This window comes from Crocodylus siamensis, chromosome 5 (genome assembly GCF_052110815.1).
Source record: "Crocodylus siamensis isolate JL-2025a chromosome 5, ASM5211081v1, whole genome shotgun sequence".
NCBI lineage: Eukaryota > Metazoa > Chordata > Crocodylia > Crocodylidae > Crocodylus > Crocodylus siamensis.
In genome coordinates, this window is record NC_143399.1 from 44475081 (window position 1) to 44487573 (window position 12493).

General features: G+C 46.2%; 1 protein-coding gene across 4 annotated transcripts in view; it reads right to left on the reverse strand.

Moving 5' to 3' along the window:
* Positions 1-5811: 5811 nt before the first annotated feature.
* The window catches only part of LOC149864002 (flavin-containing monooxygenase 3-like), a 28825-nt gene continuing 22143 nt past the window's right edge, over positions 5812-12493 (reverse strand). For 2 of the 4 annotated variants that reach the window (XM_090048261.1, XM_090048260.1), the window contains 3 exons: positions 11699-12057; positions 11273-11345; positions 5818-7321 (listed from right to left, as the gene is read on the reverse strand). In XM_090048261.1, coding sequence (XP_089904387.1) covers positions 6979-7321; positions 11273-11345; positions 11699-12057 — 775 coding nt within the window. In that variant the 3' untranslated portion in view covers positions 5818-6978. Of the gene's footprint in view, positions 7322-11272; positions 11346-11698; positions 12058-12493 lie in introns of all 4 variants that reach the window. The other 2 variants (XM_090048262.1, XM_090048259.1) reach the window with 2 other exon arrangements.

Here is a 12493-nt window from a genome sequence, read left to right on the forward strand (position 1 = left end):
AGGACCGAGCCCTGGGGGACTCCACTGCCCACTTCTCCCCAGGTTGAATATGACCCATCCACCACCACCCTCTGAGTGCAGCCCTTCAGCCAATCTGCAATCCATCTGACTGTGTCATGATTATGAAGACAAACATACACACAAGGTAATGCTCCCCACTAAAGAATAAAGACAAATACAAAAATTTACTGTTTTAAAATCTCACAGTTTTAAAGCCCGGTTTATGAACTCTGGGGTCCCAGCTTGTGATTTTTGTGGTTAGTTTTACTGAGGTTCTCAGAGCCTCAGCCAAGCTGACATCTGACATTTCATTTTGACCCAGCTTGAAATGGGAGGTTTTGGTTTAAGTGCCTGTTAGTAGGCCTGTGTGAAGTGGCTAGCTAGTTTTCACTTCGGATTCGGATTCAGCCGATTTGGGGGACAGGGATTTGATTCGGTAATTTGAATCAGTGTCCTGAATTCATCTAGCCAAATCTGATTCAGAGATTCGGCTGCTGCTGAATCAGCCGAATCTCCAAATGACACAGGCCCCATCCCCCACCCACTCTCCCAACCCTGGAAATGGCTGCCCCACCCGCCCCAGCTCCCAGCTCTTTGAAAAAAAAAAGAAAAAAGCCCCCACTCACCGGCTGCTGTCAGAATGGGGGCAGAGGTAGGTGATCCCCGCTGCCCCCCACTGCCCCATGCCACATGGGGGGGTTCTGCCACAAGTCCCCCGAACCATCCCATCCCAGCCCCCCCATGGCTGCCCCACCTGGCCCAGCTCCAACACTTAAAAAAAAAAAATACCCCAAATCCCCAGACTCACCTGGTGCTGCCCAGCGTGGGGCAAATCCTCGCTGTCCCCCACTGCCCTGTGCTGCGTGGGGAGCTCTGCACAAGCCCCCCCAAAGCCCTGAGGCCATTGCAGCAGCTGGTGAGTGTGGGTTTTTTTTTTCTTAAAGGGTCAGGAGCTGGGGCAGGTGGGGCAGCCATGGGGGGCTGAGAGAGCAGGGAGGATCAGGGGGTTCATGACAGAGCCCCCCATGCAGCATGGGGCAGTGGGGGGCAGCAGCGATTGCCCCCTCAACTGGGCAGCAGCTGGTGAGTAGGGCTTTTTTTTAAACAACTGGGAGCTGGGGCTGGTCAGGGCAGCCATAGGGGGGCCCTGGGGGAGCGGGCAGGGGTTGGGAGGGGCTGGGGGAGCAGACAGGAGATGGAACCTGGTGGGGGTCCCACCATGGTCCCCTTCCCCCTTCTTGGAGAGGTTCAAATCGATTCGGACCTTTTAATCAGTCCACTGATTCGATTCGGATTCGGAGCTTTGGCAACTGAATCAGGCCAAATCTCCTCCGAATCAAATCAGCACCTGAAGCTTCTCATAGCCCTACCTTTTAGTGGTGATAAAACAGTACTGAACAGAAATATACAATTAACCCACCCTGCTCCTGAAACATAGGCGTTAAGTCAAATGGATGTGATCAGAAGGGTACAGACAGAAGAACAAATATATGGGACTAAAGATAGGGGGCTCTATCTATCCTGAGGTACGTGGAAGTTAAGTCAGAATCAAACAACTGCTAGATTACTACATTTTAGCTTCCTCTTACCACAGGTTAGAATCAACATGAGGAGAAATACTTACTGCAAATGGACAGATACATATTAAGTCCTCCCACCTACTCCATGCATTCATTTTGTGTCAACGGTGTTAAAGGAATTGCAAAGTACAAGAAATCTGGTGCACCCAGTGATGACCATACTTCCTCCACCAGTCCCACAGAGGGAAACTAAAGTAATGTGCTCAGAGTCACACAGGATGTTAGGGGCAGGAGAGGGGGAGAGAATGGAACCTAGATTTCACAGGGTCCAGACAGGCAGCTTTGCCATCATGCCATTTGTCCTCCTTCATTTTTTCTCTCTCACTTTGAAACTCTGTATAATTTGTTTAGCTATTCACATCCTAAATTATAATGTTTGGATACATATTGATCATATGATCATCTGATCCAGCTTCCCTAATCTTTACATCTACATTATCTTCTGTCTTAGATAATTAAGCCCCTATGTTTCACCTGTGATGCATGAGGTACATACTGTCCAAGCACTGCCCCACACTGGAATGAGCTCTCCTAGCCACCAAGGCAGGATGACCTAGTTAAGCAAGTACAACAGGCAAAAACCCAGATAACTCTGAATTCCATTCTTGGCTCTGGCAGTAACCTGATATAAGACACTGGGCATGTTGCAAAACTCAGGTCCCCTTTGTTATATTTTTCCACATCCCAGAGCTGAAAAACTTAGCACTGACACAACAGCTGGCCAGTGTAGAATAATATGTAAGTGCACAATATTTTTATGTACAGTATAACTTTCAAATTGCAAATAGAACTGCAGTTTATACATGGCATCACCCAGTTAATAACTTCTCTGCCCTACTCTGTGAAAGGAATTATAATATAAGCTAGTTCAGGGGTGTCAGACTCACCTCCATCTCCAGACTGAATGTAGGCCGTGCAGCTCCTCATTGGTCAGATCTGGGAGGTGGTGGTAGTGCAGGGCAGTAGTTGGTGATGCTTCGACCCCGCCCTCCTCCTTCTGTCATTCTTGACAGGCAATTTGCTAGTTATTTTTGTATAGATCACCATCACATCCTAGCTTGTAACCCTACACAACACTGTAGCTTTAAAAAAAAAGGCCTAGTATTAAATAATTCATTGCTTGGTAGTTGCAAGAGAATTAGAAAACCAGTGAAAAGATTCCAATTCATCTTTATTTGGATATTTTTACATTTATTTTTTAAAGATGCATTAGGAACCTAATCTACTATCCAGTGTCTCTCCATTGACTGCTGTAAGATCAGGACATTAGATCAGGTTTTAAGGCAGGAGAGTTACTAGAGAATGTATTACCACTTTAGGATTGTTGGTTGTAGCTGTGTTGGTCTAAGAACACAGGCAGACAAAACTCTTTGTGTAGAGGTGATATCTTTTACTGGGCCAACTAAAGAGTTGCAAAAAAATTGCTCTTTGCAAGCTTTTGGGCTTACACGCCCTTCATCAGGCAAGGGAGAAAGTAAAGTTGTTAAGAGTTCTCCAAGGTGGAAAAGAAGCCAATTTGTAAAAAGCTGCTCTGTGAAAAATGGAAATGTGGAGTACTCTCACACTTTGCAAGTAAGAAGTTTTTGGAGCCTGTAACAGAATGGCATCCAAGGGCAGCCATGATGCCACCTAGCAACTGCCTCAGTCTGGTCTGGCTCCTGCTTCAGTCTCCCAGAGTAAAATATGTACACTGTCTCATCCTGCTTCCTTGCCTGCATGCCTTGATCCAGGGCAAGGCTGCTCTCGGTTTGGGTCAGCTACCTGGTGTCCCTGATCCAAGGGCAAGTCTTTATACTGTTGGCCACTTATTAATGCCGCTACAGGAGGGGTGGGCAAAATGGCAGATCTGACCAATGGCTGGATTCCATTTCCTAGCATCCCCTGCCTGTACCACTCCCAGCTCTCGCCATGGAGATACCAGGAATGTGGGGCCATGACAGCTCTGTCCCACCCTGGCCCCTTGCCCCATGCTATCACAGCCCTGCCCTCCTGGTGAACCCATGGAGAACAGCTGGGAGCAGCACAGGCAGGATACATGGCTGGTCTCTCCCCCATTCAGTAGTTTCACTCACCACTCCTTGATGTTAAAATTAGCTGGGGAGGCTGCACAGAGAGCAAGGCACACTTCTGAAGAGGCGGGCCTTTTCTGGTCTGAGGGTGTCCCCCCAGGTTTCACCCCAATTTTACTTTTGCTGAGCCCTCTAGCTCAAGGCCGACTGTTTGGGGCTGCCAGCTCTTGGCTCAATTCTAGTCATACTCTGTGACCTCAGGTTCCAGCACCTGCAATATCCACTGCATAGGCAGCTAGGGGCCTTGAATCCTGTTTTCCCCCTACTACTTCCTGCCTTACAGTCCAGGCAGGCATGGGCTCTTGAGGCCACAGAACACACTCTAGTCATGCCCTGTAACCTCAGGTTTTACTCAGCATAATTTCAAATTCAGGATGTCCCCAGTCACCCCCATTCAGTGGCCTCTGCCTCCCCTACAGTCAGAACCCAGACCTCCAAGGGAAAACAACCCCCGCCCAACATGCAAGCGCCAGTCTCAGTTCAAAAGAACATCCCACACAGGGTTCGCCATACTCCTTGGTGGTGGGCCCCACCCAGAAAAGAAGGGAAAACAGAACATGCCCAGGGTACTTAGCTTGCTTCCTATGCAGGTCCCCAGCTTCTCTTCATTTGGGGCTGCCACCTCAGACCTCTCACTGCAGTCTGGACACCAGTCCTCATGCCTCTCAGAGGGGGTTCCACCCCAGATGGCTTCCATGGCCAGACTGCTTCCCCTGGCTTGAGGCTTGGGCATGTACAGGGCTCTCTGGGTCACATGCCCCCCCCCGCTTCCCCTCCCTGGGTCATCTGGCTCTTCCTGCATATGAACCCAGTGGCCATCTTGCTTCAGGTTCACTTGCCTGTGAGTTTGCCTCTGGGGCACGACCAGGCCACAGGCAGAAGAGACGCAGAGATGAAGTGGAAGGAAGCAAAATGGAAAGGGACCATATACCCATGAAACCAGGGGGAAGGGACCTCTATGAGGGAAAGGATGCACTGAAAAACCCACAAAAAGTAAGGGAGGAACAGGTATCGGGAGGGAAGTGATGGAGAGGAAAAGGGCCAGGGGTAGCTAGTCCCATTCCCAGTGCCCTCGCAGCAGCCCTGTGGTCTCCTCTTCACCCCTTACAGCCACACCTAGTCTACTGGTTATACAACAGGGTTTGAATTACATGCGGTGGGCGGGGGGGTCTGTGGTGGTGGAAGTCAGAAGGAGCCATCACTGCTGCCTCCTAAGCTGTTTAGAAAGGCGTGAGAAGAGGGGGCTCTTGGGAGTTTTCTGGGGGGCTCTCATCTCTTATGGGGAGAACTGTTACTCAAGTGTTACCCCTAACTTGATTTGCATCAAAACACAACCCCCCTGGAATGCAGTGGTGATTTTAACATTGAGTTGGTTGCCCCATTGGAGGATATAGACAATAGCTTAAGTCAACAAAGGTCCTCAGCCGCCAACACGACCACTGTGCAGCTCAAGCATTATTTTGTTGTGTGGCTACTCTCATTCCATGTAGGAATGAGGAGGTTAAAGGGAAAAAAAAAGGAAAAACAGGAAAAAAAATCATGTGAGGTTTACATACAGTGAAATCTAAGGCATCAGTTTTCGCTTTTGGTAAACTCACCAAAATCAACTCCCTACCACTATGTGAGGCACTTCTCAGTACCTTAGGTCTAGACATCAGAGTTTTGCCAACATTGCTGCTGGCTAGAAGTGTAGAAACATCATACTTTTTTGACGCAGTTATGCTGCCAAGACTATAGGCTTGATCCATCTATGCAACAGAACACGGTTTCTGCCAGCTTAGCTGATGCTGTTGGGACAGGTAGTGTACTTGTGCCTTTTCTAAGTTGTCATCTGAAGCTGGTGCCATGCTCACTCACCCCTAGTTATATTACTGACCAGTGCTAGCAGAAAAAACCCTCTCTGCATTTTCTCTAGAGGGGCTTTCCTGACATATTTGTGTCAGTACAAGCATAGAGGCAGTGGTTACAGAATGACTAGAAGCCCAAAGGCAGCTTTTTATTTAACAGGGAAGACAAGTTGTAACTCAACTGTAGATTTCTTGAGTCAATGCTGCAGTAAATATCTGATTGGGAAAGGGAAAAGAGTAAAAGAAACAAATGGGCTGTTAAACATCTCTTAACATTTTCTGTTACAGTTTCTCCAAAGGCCACAGGTAATGTTCTGTATTATGGCAGTCTGGCTATTGTTTTTGATAACTCTAACCTGTATGCATTTTTGTGTGCTGTAAGACAGGCTGCATTTAACTTCTCTGTTAAAATGAGTGTATTATTAGAACTGAAGGAAATTTCTTTGATGACAGGGTCCCCCCCATTCAAAAAAAATAACATTTTGACCAAAACAAAACATTTTTCTACAAACATTTTTATTTTGAAGTTTTTTATAATGCAAAAACCTGGAAACTAAAAAATTATTTTTTGTTAAACATACCAGTTTATAAAAACCAAAGCATATTGGGCATTTTTACACATGCATCAAGAGGCATGGGGTGGGGGGGAAGGGGGCAACACTTTAATTAGCGAGCTGTGCAAATTAAGGGCACCACAGTGTCACCTGTATCAGTGTCCCCACACTGAAAAATGGCAGCGGGGCACTTTGAACTAAAATTCATAAAACAGGCTTTAATTTACAGTGCCTTGCCACCATTCTTCAGCGCAGGGATGCTGATACACGTGATGCTGGAGTCTGCTGGAGTGCATTAATTTCCATGCTCCAGCAGACTCAATCAAGTATGCTCTGCTGCACTGGATTTCCAATGCCTCGGAGCAGGCTCCGTGCACATGTATAGGAACCCATTAGTTTAGATTTTCCTTAAGAAACAAGACAAAACAAATACCATACAGAATTTAAAAAAAATAGAGAGATTTAAAAAAAAAATCCTGGATACAATAAATGGCACTTTTTGACCAGTTCTATCTTACACTATTGAAGAACCATGTCATAAGAGCTCTTGAATTTAGAAAGCATTGAGACTATATCTTATTTTTATATATATTTTCCTTGTCATACTTTCTGTTTCCTAGTCATACCTTCGACTTTTAGTAGTTCCTAGCCTATAATTAAAATAGCACAAATCATAGGACCAGCTTCTCATTAAGTGAAAATTAACATAAAATGTTATGGAGCTCTTTCACTTTATATTAGATGGGGATCTGGACTATAGAGTTCATATCTGCAGGTGTTGTGTATATATTAAGGCATATCTATGCATATGTAGATACATTTGAACTGGGAATGTCCTCAAATGGCAAAAGTCTTTACTAGCTTTGGCAAGACAAATTTTCTTCTCTATATACAATTTTCACTTTGAGACTCTGAAACCACTTGATTTTTAGTTAAACATCAGAAAAACAGCAATAAGGAGAAGAGGGAAAAAGAGTATTGTAAGCAAATTTAAGAGGGGGAAGCCTGTCTTAGAACCATGAACAATTCGAGTCCTTGTGACCTTCAGTGTCCGGTCCCACTGGGTCAGGATAGCATTTCTGGCTCCACTCCAGCTTCCTGGACCTGTTAGACGAAACTGGTATGGACTGCATGGGCCAAAGTAAACTTCCAGGGCCAGTCTTGGGTCCGTCAGAAGCAGCTTCAGAATATTGGGTTTCACTCCAATGGCAGAAGCCAATTCATCCATGTAGACTATGTAATCTGTCTGTAGGGTACTGCTGTTTCCAAACCTTAAGGTGGGAAAGGAAAATATACAGACCATTGCTAATTATTATGTAAAAGAAAGATACTATAGGATAAAGAGAGACTTTTGGATAATGCCTGAATTCTACAAGGAAGTTGGGCGCTGGTGGAGGGAAGGGTTCAAATCAAGTTCAGACTCCAGGTCAAGTTCTTTTCCTCAGCCCTGATTTCTCAACAGAAAGAAGACTCTAAAACAGAATCAAAGCAACACCAAAAACTTTCCAGTTTACAGGAAAGTGGACAAGAAGAAAAAAGACCCAACTTTGTAAGAGCTTCTCTTTGGCCCCAACCCAGACCATTCATGTAAAGGGCAGTTCTAGATATGAGAAGCCTTGATTTCACTGGCAATTCCTATGTGAAGGAACTGATGGACTGTCTTTATACTTTGACAAAAATGATAATTCCCTGCCATTATGGCATGTCCATTCAGTAACTTATCTTCCTTTAGCAAAGCTTTCCTTTACCAAAGCTAGTTGAGAATTTCCATTTCATGAGAGATTCCTTGATTTTAAACAAAAAATTAATTCTGGAAGAGAATATAATCATTTTTATTTTTTTTAAATAAAGCGAGATATAAAAAAATAGTTTGGGGTCAATTAAGCCATGCAGGTTTGACTCAGTCTGCCAATGCAGAAGTTTTTCCTTTATTTTTCTTTTCTTTTTTTCCCCTGAAATAGCTGTGCTGGAGTATATGCAATATGTACACTGTCTGGTAAAAGTGAGGAACCAGCGGTGATCCAGTGGGTAGCAAGACGTCACGGAGACATCTGACACAACCATGGGTGCATCTAGGGTTCTAAAAAGCGGGGTGCTGTGCATGTGGTGTGGTGCATCATCCCATAGCACAACACATTTTTTTCCAATCAAAAAGAACTAGAAGCTTTATTGATATGCTGAAGACTATAGGCTGTATTATTTAGTTTAAGATCCAAGAATGAACTAATGCAAATGTGTTTTGGAGGGGGACAGACTGCCAGCTCTAGAGCAGGGCAGCTACCTTGTGCTATGGGAGTACATCTATTGCAAGACTGCTCTCTGCTCCCTCACACATGGGTCCCCCCAGGCACTCCAATATGCCCCAAAGTGCTCCTCACTGCCATTTATGTATTGCCCTTGGCACTTCAAATGCCCTCTGGCTCCACTCTGTCCTCTATGCATAAGCCCTATGCTCAGCCCCACACCGTCGTGCCCTAAGTCTCATCACACTCCACCATTCCCCTCATGCCCCACTGAGTCCTACCCTACCCCCTCACTACCTCCATAATGACACTGCAGCCTGCACAAACCTGCCCTCATCACCCCTGCCATCCTGCCCCCTCATTCCCTTATGCCTCTGAACACGCAAACTTCAGTGCAGCGTTTCACACCCTCTGGTGCCTGTTTACCCACAATCTATCTTGATCCCATACCTCCCTCATACCTCAGTTTACTCCCAGTTTACCTCATTTGCCCCTCACACCCAGGGGTGGATCCAGAGGGAATGCAGTGGCGTAGTTGCAGTCCCTTTCAGACCACACTGCAGGAGCAGTAGCTGGGGACTTTTTAAGTCCCTGAATAAGTCACAAATTCCTCCCCTCCCATTCCTCCTCACTTCTGCCCCCCCGCTATCAATGCCCTTGCTATCTCTGGCTGACCTGAAGGCAGGGGAACAAGGCTCAGCCAGGGACTGCAGCAGCAACTCAATGGGTGTGTCTACATGTACACATTTACTACGCAATAACTAAAATTACTGTGCAATGTGGGCATGTGTGTACACTTGAATGCCTGTACTGCGCAGTAAATATAGTGACTTATGCTGACTTGAGTGTAAATTTGAGACCTGTATCATGCAGGTCTCAAATTTACCCCCAATTAGTTACTGCACAGTAACACACATGTAGACGACCTACTGCACAGTAACACCATGTGCGTGGACTGATTTGGGATTAGCTTTAGTCCCAAATCAGTCCGCGCGCAGCGTTAATGCACTTTAACGCCTACACATGTAGACATCGGCCTATTCCTGCTTACTGCACAGTAACTTACTGCTCAGTAAATTTAAGACAGCATAAATGCATGTGTAGACATGCCCAATGGGTAGGTTTCCCCTCCCTGCCCAGTTCCCCCAGTTGTTTCCCACCAGCCTGGGAGCAGGTACAGGGAGAAGGAACCTGCCTGTTGCCCCCACATGAGCCTAGCTCCCCATATAACACAGCCCTACCTAGAGCAGGGATGGAGCACCTCTGGAGCTACAGCTGCCCCCAGGGCAACTGGAGACCATGGCAGATCCTGGCAGGGGTAGAGAATAGGAAGGGAAGGAAGGTACTGCTCAGCATAGAGGGAAAGGGAAGGGATGCTGAAAGTGGGGTGAGGTTTTTACCTGAGTGAGGGACTTAAACAAAAACTCCTGACTACTGTTCCCCCAGCGAGGTCTACCTACCTCAGTGGGGGAAGGGGGGGGGAAGGAGGGGTTGCTGTTCCTGCACCTTGTTTTACAAAATCCTGGATTCATCCATGCTCACATCCCCAATAACACTCCAGCCCCTTCTTACCCCACACTGCTCTACCTCATAGATCCTCCTCCCCACAAAAGTCCTTTAGTGCCTATGACCCCCTATCTAGCTCTTCACAGCTCCTGAAAGCCCCTTCCCCCCCAGAACCCCTCCCAAACAGTTCCCCCAACCCTTCATGACCCCTGACTATGAGACAGATGGAGGCAGGACTGCAACTTCTCTCCTTTCCCCCCATGATCTCACAGCATGCTTATAGCTGGCCTCCACTGCTCTCTACAGAAACAAACAGCTGGGGTTGGGGAAGGACTCACTTCAGCCACTTGCAATGCCACTACCCAAGGACCAACCTCTCTGGATCCTCTCATGCCCAGCTTTATGCCACCCTAGCTGCAATGCTGGTTCAGGGTCATACAGCCGTCATCATCTGCTGCTATGAATAACCCAAGGTCACTTTTCTCTTTGCATCACCTTTCAACTTCTGCCTTTAAATGCTGTACCACAGCACAGCACAGCACAGCACAGCACGGCACAGCCTTCCTGCAGCCTTGCTTATTCCCTCTCTGTCCCTGATCTCTTATGAGTTTGAATCCCTTAGGAATAAAGCCACCCAGTACAGGTCCGTAAATAGCACACCTTTATCAGACACGTGGAGAGTGTGAACAGAGGAACATTACCAGGAGTAGACAGCAGGCAGGAAAAATATACAAGGATAGCTTGATTAATGAAAGATCAAGGATTATAAACACCTATGGAATGAAGAAATCAGCAGGAATCAAGTAGATTAGGGGGTAGATTAGGGGTGGTCAACCCCCAGTCTGTGGGCCAAGTTTGGCCCACAAAGCCATGGCATTTGGCTCATGGACCTCCCCATAAGTCAGGAAATTTGGCAGTGGGGAAGCAGTTGCAATTAGTAATGCTATTCCTCTCTGGCTACCAAATTCCCAAGCCCTATATGGGTTGGGGCTTGGCCACATGCCCTCTCTCACCCCCACCTCCCCTCCTGATGCAGCCAGGTTCGGGCCGGACTGCCCTCCATGAGCTTTTCACACCCGCTGCACCCTAAATCAGGTCCACTGGCCAGATCTTGCCTGTGGACAGAATGGGTACTGCTTATCTGGCCCACAGGACAAAAAAGTTGGACATCACTGTGTTAGGTAACAATGAGCCCTGAAGTCAACTGACTGCCTCAGCTCTACCTAAATAGAAATGCAGCTGCTCCTAAAGGGCAGATTGTGTTAAACTTTGAATGGAGCAGGAGTTAAAGAGGGATGGGAGTTACTGTACCAATGCCCCTCACCCCCAGATCTGCCTCTGGATAAAATATATAAATTATAAAGAATGGAGCACATAATTATGTGGGACTTGCTCAGAAAATACAGCCGTTGTTACTCTTAGTCATGCAGACAGAGTATAGAAAGCTGCTTGAGAATGGCACCTTTCACATACCATTTGAGTTTCTTCCCCATTTTTTCATCAATATCATCCATCATGCTGCTTACTGGAGGAAGCTTAAATGATCCTAGAAAAGAACAGGTTCAGCGTCACCAAACATGTCATCCCCTAAGTACTGAAATATACTTTCTGCCCCACATGCAGGGGCACATATGCTGTCACCCCCTAAGTGATGAAATATTTTTCTGCCCCACACACAGGTAATTTAGTTCAGCTCTCTCTGACCAACAACTCCCACTGTAACCCCATCATATCTGTAGGTATACAAATGTATGCATGCCTTTCTTTTCATATCAGATTCCCAGTTTGTGTCTGCATGCAGCTGTGACCTGAAGAAGAATGCTAATTTCCACTGCCAGGAAGTAAAGTAAAATATATCAGGGACAGTTTTCCCTGTTCACCAGTTTTCCATTCACATACCCTTAAACACCTTGATAGCCCAGCGAGCCTGGAGTTCAGAAGTTGGAATAATTGCACCAAGAGACTGGACCAGCCCAATGACAGCCATAGTTGGCTTCTCTAGTTGAGGAGGGAGAATGCCTTTGTACAAAGTAACCTCATTGTCTCTGCATTTGATGATAGAGTCATCTTCCATAAATGGATAAGAATAGCTGTAGCCTGTTGCAAAGATGACATAATCAATATTTTCCTGCTTGGTCCCATCTTGAAATATAACTGATGTTTCCGTGAATTCCTTCACATTGGGTTTTACCACCACCATCCCACAGACAATACGGCTTGGGAGGTCATCGTTGAACACCGGCTCTTTGCGCAGAGTTCTACAAACAGAAAACGTGTAGGCCTCTATTTAAAAGGACTTCTTGTTTCCTATCTGGGATATGCAAAGGGTGAGAGAGCCATACTACATGCAAATCTTCTTGCATCAGAATGTCAGACCAAGACTCTCACTATCCTTGAACCAAGAGTTATCCACCACCAGCACTGCATAAGCATCAGCATACCCCTACAACAATCTAAGTTTAGAGATGGTTAAGGTTGCCAATAGCTGTTTCAGTTTATTTGCTGTCATTACTAGTTGCAACAATGTAAGTTTGAAAGCCTGGAAGTTAAAGGTTAAAGTTGTAGAGCCACCATTTGAAAGTTAAAATCGTATCTAGGATCCACAAATAACCATAACTTTTTCCTTTATTCCTAGCCACTGTCCACGTATTAGTTTGCAGTGTATTAACTTACGGATCCTCTCTTACAATCCTG